Raw genomic sequence first — 14,769 nt, 5'->3', positions numbered from 1 at the left:
GAAGAGGGAAGTGGAGGAAAATCATCTAAAAATTGTATGCACAGTTCTGCTGTCATTGGTCAAAAAACTCTACAGTGGGTTTTGGAGAGGGAGATGGTCACCAGGAGGGTCAATAGTTTTGGGATCCACTTAATGCCAACTTACATGTGGGTATTTCATTAAAAAAAAAAAAATCCTGACATTTCACTGCAAATGCATTATTTTTTAATGCATTGCCATGAATGGAACTGAGATATTATAAATTTTCGGTTCCTCAAAGATCTGGTAGAGGTCAGATACCACGAACTCACAGTCAAAATGTTTTATATACAATACAGTTGTAAATATAAAACTAGTTTTTGCTAAACTGAAAGAAAGAGTAAAAATTCAAAGCAGTCGGGGGGGGGGGGTTGGAAGGTAGATTTGGGATGGGCATACCACCATATATGTTCATTTTTGCAATGTCTCTCTCCCATCCCACCATTTCCTTTGTTAATTGTCCCTACTTAAATTAAGAGGAAAGGAATTAGATCATCAAATAACTCACACCCACCTTTAACTTCACACACCTTAGCCAATATCAAACAAGTTTGCACTGGCTAAACTCTGTTCCACCATTTTTATTTACTGCAACATGAAACATGCAATATATATATATATAATAGAAGAAAAGATTGTAGTATTGTAAAATACAGAACTTTTTATTATCCCTGGACTTTTGGTGAAACAAGCACTAACTAAAACCAGTAATTGCTATCTATAAAGAGTAGCTACAAGTAGTGGCATTCACGTCTCGAATGCTATTCCATTTTTCTCGTCAGCAAATTTAAACTACAACTTGATCTGAACCTGGCTATTCCTCTGAGCCTTTTCTCCCCCACCCTTCCACGTTCACCGGCCTCCTCCCCACTCTCCTCCCCGCCTTTCCTCTGCCCCTCCCCTCCTCCAGCCCCTCCTCCTCGTTGAGTCAGTGGCTTGAAACTTTTAAAAGCTCTGTGCTCCAATTAGAAAAAAGCTTTTACGAGGTATCAGCACTTTTCTTTCATTAGGGGGAAGGAGTGAAGAAAGTACCAAACAGCAGCAGACTTTTAAACTTTAAATAGACAGGTCTGAGTGCCTGAACTTGCTTTTTCATTTTACTTCATCCTCCAAGGAGTTCAATTACTTGGCGTGCCTACTTCTTTTAAGAGAAAGAGTAAGTTAAAAAAAAAAAAACAAAAAAACCTTTACCTATTCGTTTCTATTTCTACACGTAAAAGTTTTCTAAAGTTTTAAAATGTGTTAAATGTAGCTTTGATATGATACTGTAAGTGGAATGATGTACTTGAAAATGTGTCTATAGTTTTACATTTAAAATTGAACGTTCAGTATTTTCTTAACTGTTGAAACGTTTCTAACAATAATGCAACAGGTAAAATAAGATCCAAACCTTTCCGATTAGAATAAAGCACCAGTTTACTGGATATTTGGTTCTTCATTTTAGAGTATAATTTTACTTTTTTTGGTAATCGATAATAGTCTAGGTGTTTTGTAACTGGGGTGGGGGGGGATGATTGGGGCCTGGGTTGGGGATTTGACAGACAACATCACAAAAAAATCAAAGTGCAAATTTGCTTAGCTTGCTTGCTATAGAGTTCTACACTTTGTGCTTTTTCATATGTAAATCCTGATTGATGTTCTATAGCTGTGCAAAGCAAACTTCTTAACAAAGTGCTTTGTTAAGACCTTGCGGTTACTTGACTTCCACGTGGTCCCTTCCTAGAATTTTCCCCAGTAAACAAAAAGATATAAAAATCAGAGTTGTAATATTGAGGTTTTTAAAGCAACAGTAAGTAGTTACTTTGTGTTAGCAACCACTACGGAAACATGAGACCCTCAGGAGAGCCACCTTTTTTACTCGACCACGTTGGCAATTCAGCAGATGAAATCCCTTGAATGGGTGGTGGTTACTTACAAAGCATTAGAAGGGAAGAAGAGACGTTTAGAACGAAAGTGAATGCCAGGGTGCATTTCCAAAACCGTCTCCTAAGACTGAAACTCTTAGAAAGAATATGAAACAAAATTTCTTAAACAGCGCCTTAGAGGGAGCTAGCCACCCCCCACCCCTCCGACCCCTCTTCTGCCTGTCCGAACCTGTGACAGACTTCAGAACTGTAGGGCAACTTCGGGTTGGAGTTGCTTGAGTGCTGCCTGTAGGCAGTGATTACGTTGATTTGTTATGTTAAAGGATTCAGTTTCTTAAATGCTCTTGTTGGTAACACGCCTTCTGTTAGCCAGAGGTGCAGCCAGGCATTTTCGTGCCCGCTAAGGATTTTGTCTGTTCACACTTCACAGGCCAAAGTAATTAGTTTAAATTCTTGGTGCGACGCTGAGGTTTGAAGTATTTGCACCGGCGAATGCTGAAAAGCAAGTAAAAATGAAAGCTTATGCGGAGGCTGGGGCGGGGGGTGGGGAGGAGGGGGGGCGCGGGGCGCCTCTGCCATCTTAGCATCCGTCGGGCTCGCCCCGGACTCCTGCGCTGCCCGACCGCGGGGTTTGTCGAGGTTTGCTACGTTTCCCTGAAATCCTTACCAGTCAAACCGGGCTCAAGTCCGCGGCCGCCACTGTAAAGAAAGGGGAGGGGGGGGAGGAGCAGGGGCAGATGGACTTGGTGCCAAATGGTAAAAGAAGAGCAAACGATTAATTTAATTAAACGTGTCAATCCAATTTACCTTCCCTCCCCCCTCCTTTTTTTTCCTCTTAAACTTGTTGAATCCTACTGTGTAAACGTTGGTAAGGCAATCTGAGTACCTTGGGAATTACCGTGCTTATACTGCACTTGTAACTCTCTTGGAAGTTCTCAAAAACTTCCCAAGAATGGGAGTGGGGAGCCGGGGGGAGGAGGTGCCCGTAATGAAATAAGGGAAGAGCTAATGACGTGTCCAAAGGCAAATCAGTACGGAATTCGGAAACTCAAACCTTGAGTTCCGAGCAGCGGATTGCCCACACTATCCTCTTCGGCATCCAAATGTTTGCTGAGCTTGTCAGATAAAGTTTATCATAATCTCACCTTGACCAACCTCATAGTCATCCTCACCCTGAGACGTGCCTGTGTTTCTCTTCAGAAGTGCAAAGTGGGGGTGGGAAAAGGAGAGCTATACATTGTTGGTAGCTTTGGGTTTATTTGGAGGTGGGTTTAATTTCTGTATCACCAACCAAGTTAGTAAGAAAAAGGTGCTTCCTCTCACCCTTTGAAAATTGGGCACACTTGATCACAAAGTGCCCCGTTGCAATTTGAACAATAGATTGAGATTTCTTAAAGAAGCCAAATTTTTATTTTTGTGCAAGGATTGTTGAAAATAAAAGCCTGTAGTAATGCAGAGACCTCATTAAATTAATTCCATCTCAAATAATGAAAAAAAAAAAAAAACTGGTTAGGTAGAAAACACCTCTGGGGAAGGGTAATTTTTCCAGGTAGGCCAATTGACTGAAAATTATGGCAGGAGTAGGTTCTGTCCTGGCAGTGTGTATGTGTGGTGCTTTGTACTTCCCAAAGTCAGAGTATAGCTGTCACTTGTCCTTTGCATGGAAAATGGCAGTAGTAGTGTTATGCGCCTACTTTCTTCACTGTTTAAACAGGTTCCACATTTTTCTAATGCCTTTTAGAGTTCATCACCACAGCTGCCATCCACTTGGTTTCTCACCCTTTACTGTATGATTGATTCCCACATTGCCGACCCTCTCTGGGACACAAGGTTTCAAAGATATTCTGTAGCAAGCATCTAAAAGGGTGTGTTTGCAGATACTGAGAGTTGTTTTCTTAGATGTTTCCAATTCCTGCATAGAGAAGGATGGAAACTCATGATACAGTGCATTCCTTCCTTTCTTTTATAATATCCAGAGGTATCGCTTTGTATGAAGCTTCAGAGCCTTTTAATATATGATACCAGAGGGAAGGGAATGATAGGGAAGTCACCAGTGATTAATACTTTCTACTCCACCTTTCCTGTTGTTCTGACTTCCCTCCAAGATTCTTGGTTGTTTAAATAGATTGTTGAAGCTTATCCACAGACAGCAGTTCAGCTCTGGAGGGAAAAGTAGTTTAATTTAGTGTTTATCATTAAGGTCAATATGCAGTATAGGTAAGTCAAGTTTAAGAAAAAAATCCCCAGGATTTCTCCTTCATTGGGAGATTAATTGGTTGTATATATTTTTTTGATCCTTGGGATAACTACCTAAAGTCTTCACTTAACCTGTCTAAATTCACCATTTGGCTATGTAGGTACATACTGTCTTTTGCCAAAATGAAAACACAAACCATGGTGAGATATGTATATCAATGGCTTTAGCCTTAAAATTTTCCGTAATCTTTATATCCAAATTTCCCTAGCTTTCTAATTAATTTCTAGAAAATATGTTTTATGGAATGCTTAAAATTCACAGTAATACAGAAATGGAGTGGTGGGGTTTTTTTTGTGTTTGTTTTTAGCAATTTCTGTGAGCCAGATATGTCCTATAGGATATGGCTCTTTTCATGATTTGGGGAAGATGCCTTCAAATACAAACAGACAGGCAGACATTCTTCAAGGTTTTTTTCTCCTTATCAACTGATAAAGGGTAAATTCTTCCTTCTCACAGATCTGTATGGGATTGCTAAAATAGCAATATTGTACTCATTACAAGAACATCTTGAAAACTAATTTTGATTACCATTAGGAAAATGTTAATCATTTCCTAGTTGCTGTTTTGCTAAAGAAAATATTCCAAGATAATAAAATACATGAGCTGTATCTATATCTAAAGATCTTTTAAAGAATAATAACTAAACTTCATTGAGCTCTTAAAAGAGCTCCAAGTACATGAGTTATCTTATTCAGTGCTCACTGAAGAAAATGGACTGTTCTTAATCAATACACTTGTGAGCACCCTAATGGTGTGTTTACATGTTGAGAAAATAACCAGGCTATTCAATAAAAATAGTCAATTCGGAGGTGAGTGAAGGGGAACACCAAGAACTGACAGAAATTACGTTTTTTAAGCTCATCAGATCACAATAGAAGAAGATGGCTTTTTGCCTGCGGCTTCTGGCTTAGGGGTTTTCTTCTAGCACCCATGAAGTGACCATGAGACACTTCTATTAGTGGGGGAGTTGAGTGGTAGCTGCAGAACTGGAGCGGGGTGTTGTCTCTCTTTGGTAGGCCTCATACTATCTTTGGAGTCCCTCACCCCTCAACATCCATCTCATCTCAATGTTCTGTGGACATTGATGTAGATTGACTTATGTGATGAACAGGGGTAAAAACCAAGGAAAGAAAGGTTAGTCTCTCCCCACCCCACCCCTCGCCCACCCCCACCCCCCAAAAAAAACAAACCATGCAGTTCTATGCTATGCATTATATGCCTGAGGAAATAAAATGGTGTCATTCTTTATAGAGGAATCTAAGGATAATCGGGGAACCATGAGGCAGAATTGTAAATAGATGTTTAAATGGAGTAGGTTTGACACACCACAGAGTTAGGGTAACTGTCCAGGTATAAGGAAGCAAAAGGTTGTGTATTATTTGAACCGGGAATATTTGCCATGGTACCCGACTCAAATCACTTAATTGCCTGCGTAGACGACTACACCGAGATGTTCTGTTACCCAGGGTTGCTATCAGCAACCCTTCAGAGCTCCAGGCCTACCTCAAGATTTGTCATCCTTGAAATAGAAACAAGTTTAAACAGGCCGTTTCTTCTATTGCGAGACACCCTGGTGTTACTTATTCTCAGCCGTGATTGCATCACGTAGTACAGAGTGAGAATACTGCAGAATTGGGGGGATGACAGCACGCGGTGGTTGTTTTAAAATCTTAACCTGTAACAACAGAATAGTAAGACTGAGTAAACATCTACGATACCTGACGCAGTGCTGCAAGAATCCCAAATTACTATGATGTCACGTAATAAATTCAAGAAGCTCTTTGTTAAAGAACCTTTTTTTTTCTTACATCAGTCTTTACTGACTGCTCAGGAATCATTTGAAGCATGTTTCAACAGACAGTTTTCTGTTTTAGCAATTATCACTTGAAAATTTAATGTCTGTATAACAGGAGATGCTGAGAGTCCTTTTTTGTTTTTTTTTTTTACTATGAAAGTCCTTTTTTTATTTATTTTTTTTAAAGATTTTATTTATTTATTTGACAGAGAGAGAGAGAACACAAGTAGGCAGAGTGGCAGGCAGAGAGAGAGGGAGAAGCAGGCTCCCTGCCGAGCAGGGAGCCCGATGCGGGGCTCGTCCTGGGATCATGACCTGAGCCGAAGGCAGACGCTTAACCGACTGAGCCACCCAGGCGCCCCAGAAAGTCCCTTTTTTAATTAATTTGAAACTTCAGAAGTTTGGGAAATACATAAGAGAATCCCAAAGAGGTAGTAAAGAACACTGATGAATGGAACCTGGTGCCCTTTTTTTTTTTTTTTTTTTTTTTTTTTTTTTTGGTACAGGCCTCCTTTAATTCATTTAATAGATACTTATTTAGTATCTCTGCCTCTTAAGTACTGTGGTTACAGCCGTGGACAAAGACACGCCCTCAAGGAGCTCACATTGTAGTGGAGGAAAGCAGATAGTACTAAGTCCTTGCCATGGAGGGAGACAGACAACAAACAGGTAAATATATGTAATACGTCAAGTACAGCTAAAGACCATTAAAAAAAAACAAAACAAAACAAGAACAGGACAAAGGGAATAGGAAGTGAGCGGACTAGAGGGCTGGCTGATGAAGTGAGACCAGAGTGGAGACCTACAGAAGTGAGGAAGTGAACCACAGAGACGGAGCCGAGCTTGAGTGTTCGTTCTTGAGGTTGGCTCTTGGAGGAGAATGGTTTGGCAAGCAGGGTGACTAGGCTAGTGACCTGAAACCTGAGGAGGTGATGATGGCCAAGATGGGGCTAGGAGCAGGGGTGGTGGAGAGATTCGTCAGTCTGGGTTTTGGAGGAAGATAAAGCCTGTAGTATTTGCTGACAGAATGAATGTGGGTTATGTTAATTACGCGTGGATGTGAATATTACCAAGGAACCTCTTGGCCATTGTAACTGTCTTGACTGAGCCCCCTCAAAGACATTTACTGCAAGGGACAGGGGTTCTTCTAAAAGTTAAAGAAAAACATCAGGAGGTTTACATTTTAGCTTAGGGGCTTAAAATTTTTTTGGTTGTAGTATGTTAAACACACAGCATTACACTTTTCCCCAGATAGATCTATTTAATGATTTTTTGAGGAACTTATATAGTCATTTTCTTACACATTTTTAGCCCTCGTGATTTTATTTTTTCTTCATCTTCTCTTAAGTGCTTACTTTCAGTCATAAAAAAGGTGATAGGTGTCACGTCTCATGTTGGTTTTTAACAATCCCATTTGCCATTTTTAAGTCCCTGCTCCAAGCTCATTACAGCTGTCATTTGGGAAATTCTTTAAAATTGAAATTAAAATATTTTCTAGTTTTCCTAACAATTCTTAGTATATTAATGACATGAAATGACTTGACTACGGCTTTGGCATGGTGATTTGCTCTGGCAAAAGGGACAGTCAAAAGTAATTTAAAATTGAAGACTTATTTTCATTTTAAATAAGGTGTTTGAGTCCTTGTGGTCTTGGGGCGCATCAGATGGAAGTGGAGTGACACAAGGTGGTGCTGTGAAGGGTGAGCTTCATTCCCAGGCGCCCAGTCAGCCTCTGCTCCTGATCCTGGGCCACCCCTTTTGCCTTTTTAGGTACTCTCTGTCCCTTCCTGCTCTCCTGGCATTTCCCAGTCCTAAATATTTTGAACAAGAGAGCACCGAAAATGTCAAGGAACCCTTGGCTTGCCTGCTGGCCTGAAACTTCAGAATTACCTGGTGCATTTGTTTAAAAAAGAGAAAAGAGACAAACTAATATCCCAGCACTCTTCCCCCCCACCCAAATCAGATTAGTCAGGCTGGTGAGTGCCAGGAATGTATGTTTTTAACAAATGCTACCAAATGATTGTGGTGCGGTTTGGGAACCACTGCAGAGGTGGTCATGCTTGGATATCTATGGCTTTTGGCCTCTAGTCTGGAGGGCCATAAAGAGCAAAGGAAAATGTGCCCTAATATGGTACACAGAGGACAGAAGAAGGATGCTCCACCTGCTGTCAAGCATTTGCATAACTCCTTAACGGAGACCTTATTCTACCTATAAAGTTCCAACCTGGGAACCTAGAGGTGGAGGCATGAATATATATGATGAACATTCAGCTGCCTCCACTGCTGTGCTTTTCTCATGTATCGTATAAAAAATAGACCTGTCTTAATGCTGGTGAATATGAATGAGGGCTGTAGTGTGTAAATCAATGCCAGGGATTCTGTGAACATATAATTATGCCTATTATTTATAAAAAGACATTAATTTTTTGACTAAGACTTGGAAAAATGACAATACTAATGGGGTGGGGGGGTCAACTAGTTGATAGAACTTTTGACTCAGAACAAAGGGAACACCTACCCAGAAAAGGTAATATTTTTGTTACCTCTCCTTGAAAATCACAAGCATTATAAACCATCACATTAAACATTATCTGATGGTCTCTATGATAGTGGTAATGACTGGTTACAGGATACCAGGTGTCTAATTGGACAATTCATCTCATTCAGATGAAAGAGTATAACTCATTAATGCAAATGACAACCGTGTGGGTGCTTAAAGAAAAGACAACTTTGCAATTAAGTTGCTGGTGTATTAAAGAATACTACCTAGTGAACTGCTCAGTGACCCAATTCACATACTTTGGCACTGTGGGGCATTTTTGGGAATCTCAGAATTAGATGAAAGTCAAGTTTTATTTTCCATAGAATGTACCGAAGCTTAGTCATTAATTGCCACAAGCATCTACATAATCCTATTTTAACTTTGAGCCTTGAATAATGATGAAACACTGACCAAAATGACTTCTCAGTATGCCCAGTAATATATCTAAACATGTTTAATTTGTCTTGAGCTCGATCACTGAGTGAATTTGATGAGATGTATGCAGACAGTTTATCATTTTAGAGTTGATTTCGCCGTCCCACTTCCCTCCCGGCAGTTGGAGTATTGAGCAAAAGCAGATGACACTGGCAAAATATTGTAATTCTCTGCAAACAGAATTAAGGCCAATTTACACATCATCACATAGAAACTATCTACTGATAGAGCTCCAAAAATTCTGTTATGTTTGTTTGACCCTCATGGACTGTACTTCTTCATTCCCAGGGTAATATTTTCTGCTAAATTGTAGGTTTTTTCTTTTACGTTGTCTCACCATCAAACTGTCCATCAAAGCTAAATTACTCCCTATCACTTTGAGCCTTCTTGACTCTTTAACTCTCTTTGTCAACCTTATAAGCCTTTGTTCTTTTTTTCCCTTTGTTCTTTTTTGACTGCTCTTTTTATACATCAGTTTCACTGTCTAACATGTCACTTCGGAATCTAAAATGGCCCTTCCCAAAAGTAGAAGGGAAGCTCCCTTTTTTATGACCATTGGAAAAGCATTATTTCTGTGACCTGCCCACCCACCTCCCACTCTTCCCTTAGCATTCCTTGGCACCAGTCTTTGGGTTGCCATCAAAGACACCCATCAACTGCCAATTTAGATAGCTGGTACATAGTTTCACTTTATGGATCAGCCATCTCTTTGTTCCATCCAGGAAATCCCAGGCCAGATTTCCATTTCATTTTTTCTGGCCCCTGTAGCCCGGAGGTCCAGGCATTAAACAGCAATGTAATGTTGCATGGTGGGGACAAGACTCCCTTGGATTTCATTTACTTCCTACAAGGAGAAGGTGGCTCATAATTGAATACCAGATGAGAAACTTTCATATTCAGATAATGAACATATTTCCAAGAAGCCTGTATAATCCTACTTTCAGTTGCACTATTTAAAATTTCATTACTAAGCTCCTGGAAAGTCTTTGCTTTGCTTGTTTTTGATTATTAAATAATCTTTGACCACTTCGTCCTTTTTTTACTCTCCACTTAATACTCTCTGAAAATTAAACTATATTCTCTGTGCCTGCCACATGTAATGTCACTCATTATTCCCAGCTCTCAGCCCTTGCTAAGATTGTATCAAAGCATGAAAACATTTCTAGCCTTAATCCAGCTTCACTATAATTTTAAAACCAGTGTGGTGCATTGGAAATCCTTAGCCTTGGGATCATAAGTCTCCTTGTGGCTCTACTGATAGTCAAATATTTCCTATACCTTTAAGAGCTCCACTTTCATCAGTTAAATGAACTATTGGCATTAGAAGTATAAATTGAATTAGCTAAATAACTTTTGAGATCCATGTCATCTCCACAGACTTTGCTCCATTTCTCATCCCCAGCAATGGGGAAGTCCTAGGCTTAAGATATCTAGGTATTGATAGAAAAGTTAAATCTAGTCTATAGGATAAGGGCCCAAAGCCTGATAAGGGAACTTGAAAGTATACAGCAATCAAAAGATGAAAAACCAATAATTTTTGCTAGAGATAACACTTTAAAATGGTGTCGTTCCCCCCCCCCCGCCCCCCGCCCGGCGCCCCTTAGGCTATAATTAGTATTGCGACAAATTGAACTTCTACTTGAAATGTGATGTGCAGGGGTGCCTGGGTGGCTCAGTCGATTAGGCCTCTGGCTCTTGGTTTCAGCTATGGTCATGATCTCATGGGTGATGAGGTCAAGCCCCATGTGGAGCTCCACACACAGTGGGAGTCTGTTTGAAGATTCTTTCCCTCTGCTCCCCCAACTCACGCGCACATGCACTCTCTCTTTAAAATAAAAAAATTTTTTGTAAAAAAAGAAATGTGATGTGCATTTAATCTTTGCTTGTTTTGAAAGTAGTTTCCTGCACATAATGACACATTATGTCAAAATGGTGTATTTTAGTACAGCATATTTTTCTCTGGGCAGAAGACAGACTTCTGAACCACATAAGTCACTGCTTAAGAAGAAACAGAAGTATAAATGACCATAATATAGAACATGCACAAAATACAATTGAAATAGCAAGGTGAAACAGTTCAGAGTATAATTAAGAATAAAATGCTATATAATAGGATTGAGGTTTGGAAACAGGTTGTGTGTGTTCATGGGTGTTCTTATCCCAGTTCTTAAACATCCATACTTTTTGAATACCATCCTTCAGCATTTTGCTTAGTCATGCATCCAGACACAAGCCTATCCGGCAAGAATTGTCCTCATTTATCAGATGGATAAAATAAGCAGAGGCACTTAGCATAGACAGTTTCTCAAGTCACATGGTTGAGCAAGTAACATATCTTTGCAAGTTAAGATTGCAATTTACCGGGCACGTCAGCTCTGCGTCTAAGACTTACCATATCTCAAGAAAATTGTGAGACTTGTTTGCAGGGGAAAACGGGACAGGAAGAGTTTGCACTTTTTTTTTTTTTTGAAAAGTGATAGAAGGGTATGAGACCTTTTATAATATTTTGACTGTTGCCTGGAAACAACTGTACATTTTAACTAATAATTTCTAGTCCGTGATCATTTAGTTGTCTTCTTGTTTCTTTTCAGGTGGTGCCCAGGCAACATGGGTGACTGGAGTGCCTTAGGCAAACTCCTTGACAAGGTTCAAGCCTATTCTACCGCTGGAGGGAAGGTGTGGCTGTCTGTCCTTTTCATTTTCCGAATTCTGCTACTGGGGACAGCGGTTGAGTCGGCCTGGGGTGATGAGCAGTCTGCCTTTCGTTGTAACACTCAACAACCTGGTTGTGAAAATGTCTGCTATGACAAATCCTTCCCAATCTCTCATGTACGCTTCTGGGTCCTGCAGATCATATTTGTGTCTGTTCCCACACTCTTGTACCTGGCTCATGTGTTCTACGTGATGCGGAAGGAAGAGAAACTGAACAAGAAGGAGGAGGAACTCAAAGTTGCCCAAACGGATGGTGTCAACGTGGAAATGCACTTGAAGCAGATTGAAATAAAGAAGTTCAAGTATGGTATTGAAGAGCACGGCAAGGTGAAAATGCGAGGGGGCCTGCTGCGAACCTACATCATTAGTATCCTCTTCAAGTCTGTCTTTGAGGTGGCCTTCTTGCTGATCCAGTGGTACATCTATGGATTCAGCTTGAGTGCCGTTTACACTTGCAAAAGAGATCCCTGCCCTCATCAAGTAGACTGCTTCCTCTCTCGCCCCACGGAGAAAACCATCTTCATCATCTTCATGCTGGTGGTGTCCCTGGTGTCTCTTGCCTTGAACATCATCGAACTCTTCTATGTCTTCTTCAAGGGTGTTAAGGATCGCGTGAAGGGGAAGAGCGATCCTTACCATGCTAGCACTGGCCCACTGAGCCCCTCCAAAGAGTGTGGATCTCCGAAATATGCATATTTCAATGGCTGCTCCTCACCCACAGCTCCCCTCTCTCCCATGTCTCCTCCTGGGTACAAGCTGGTTACTGGAGACAGAAACAATTCTTCCTGCCGCAATTACAACAAACAAGCAAGTGAGCAAAACTGGGCTAATTACAGTGCAGAACAAAATCGAATGGGGCAGGCCGGAAGCACCATCTCCAACTCCCATGCACAGCCTTTTGATTTCCCTGATGACAACCAGAATTCTAAAAAACTAGCTACTGGGCATGAACTGCAACCACTAGCCATTGTGGACCAGCGGCCTTCCAGCAGAGCCAGCAGCCGTGCCAGCAGCCGACCTCGGCCTGATGACCTGGAGATATAGAGCCAGGCTTGAGAGCATTGAGATTCCACTCAGTTGTGGAGAAGAGAAAAGGTGCTGTAGAAAGTGCACCTTAGGTGTTCATTTTGTTCCAGTGGAGGTGGTACTCAACAGCCTTTGTCATGAGGCTTAGAAAACACAAAGACATTAGAATACCTAGGTTCATTGGGGGTGTTTGGGATAGGTGGGTGGAGAGGGAGGGGCTAAGGGAGGTACAAGTTGGTATTTAATGTAGTGGATTCAAAGAACTTTAGTTCTAAATATAAGTTGCATTAGGTGATACATAGGTAAGGGCTTTTTCTCCCCCCCCCCATACCCCCTAAGAATAGTTCTGTGTATGTGAAAGAGTGGGTGATATTTTTGGTTAAATACTTTTTTTGTTTTACCATGAAACTGAAATAACTTTGGCCAGGAAACAATACTTCCTGGACATCTTGTTTCATTTTATCAAGAAAAAGTTGGAGGGTTGTCTTTAATGTCCCTGCTAAAACATTCCATTGTTAAAATTTGCACTTTGAAGGTAAGCGTTCTAGGCCTGACCCTCCAGGTGTCCGTGGACTTGTCATAGTGTATTTTCTATTCTTGGTATCAGTTAAAGGTTCAGACAAGGCCCACAGAAGAAGACTTTCCATGCATTTTCCCCAAATATCAGCCAGTCATATGTACATTATTAATTTTTTTTTTACATCTACTTGCATCCTATTAATGCCATCACTTTTTCATCATTCCTCAACTACTGTTCACATTCATTTAATGGTTTCTGTAAACATTTTTAAAACAGTTGGGATGTCACTTAACATTTTTTGAATTAGAGTCAGGGAAGCAAGCCATGCTCAATATTTAACAATCACTTGTATGTGTATGTGTGTGGAAGAGTGTGTTTTATTTGTCATGTATTGGTACAAGCAGAGCAGTATAAACTCACAAACACAGATTTGAAAATAATGCAAACACAGTGTTCAAATTTGAGCCTTTCTCATGGATTTTGTGGTGTGGGCCAATATGGTGTTTACATTATATAATTCCTGCTGTGCAAGTAAAGCACACTTTTTTTTTTTCCCCTAAGTGGTTTTTTTTTCCCCCCGCTATGTATCCTATTGTGGATACTGGTATTTGTTAATTGTGATTTTTTTCCCCTTTTTTTACCCCTCTTTTTTAGAATATAGCAGTAATGCTATTGCTGAAATGGATGATTTTCTTTTTCTGAAATGTAATCATGGATGCTTGAATGATAGAATTTTAGTACTGTAAACAGGCTGTAGTAATTAATGTGAGACACTTAGAAGAAATGCTTAGAGTGGGCTTTTAAGTGTGCCTAAATGAATTTTGCAGTTAACTGGTATTCTTGGTTTTGTCCTACTTAATACACATTAAGAACTTGTATTCTGTTATAAGTTAGGCAGTCTTTTGGAGTGACCAGCAACTTTGATGTTTGCACTAAGATTTTATTTGGAATGCAAGAGAGGTTGAAAGAGTTTCAGTAGTACACATGTAACTAATTTATTTGAAATATACCCTAAAGAAATCTACCAGTTTCTTCAGATGCCTTTTTAAACTCATCAGAGATGATTAGTGAAAATGCAGAGTATCATACTTTTCTTCTTGCATGTCAGCTACATAAACAGTTTTGTACAATGAAAAATATTAATTTGTTTGACATTCCATGTTAAACTACTGTCATGTTCAGCTTCATTGCATGTAATGTAGACCTAGTCCATCAGATGTGTTCTGGAGAGTGTTCTTTATTCAATAAAGTTTTAATTTAGTATAAGGATAGCCTCTATATCCTGTGTGATTTTTAAACCTTGTAGTACATCTGTTCACGATTATCAAAGACATTTCCATCGGTTATGATGATTTAGGCAAATAAGATTCACAAGTTTCAGGAGTCTTTAAAACAATTATCATTAGTTAGGTTCAGTGCAACATTGATTGTTAACATTTTTGGGTATTTGTTCAACTGAGAAGAAGATAAAGTACCCAAGTGTAGAATTTGGGATACAAGATTAATGAGATGCGTGATAAAGTTTAAAATAAGGTAATGCTAGGTAATTTAGCAGATCTCACATGACAGAAGTAAGCATAAAAAGATAAGGTTGATGGT

General features: G+C 40.0%; 1 protein-coding gene across 1 annotated transcript; it reads left to right on the top strand.

Annotated features, from left to right (window-relative positions):
* The first annotated feature begins 960 nt into the window (after positions 1-960).
* On the top strand, positions 961-14,441 carry GJA1 (gap junction protein alpha 1). The gene is made up of 2 exons (XM_032407975.1): positions 961-1,174; positions 11,504-14,441. Exon 2 carries the CDS (start codon positions 11,520-11,522, stop codon positions 12,666-12,668), a length of 1,149 nt encoding a protein of 382 aa, XP_032263866.1. The 5' UTR covers positions 961-1,174; positions 11,504-11,519; the 3' UTR covers positions 12,669-14,441.
* Positions 14,442-14,769: the final 328 nt, after the last annotated feature.

This window comes from Phoca vitulina, unplaced genomic scaffold (genome assembly GCF_004348235.1).
Source record: "Phoca vitulina isolate PV1807 unplaced genomic scaffold, GSC_HSeal_1.0 scaffold9, whole genome shotgun sequence".
NCBI classification, from domain to species: domain Eukaryota; kingdom Metazoa; phylum Chordata; class Mammalia; order Carnivora; family Phocidae; genus Phoca; species Phoca vitulina.
This window is presented reverse-complemented; position numbering and strand designations above follow the sequence as displayed.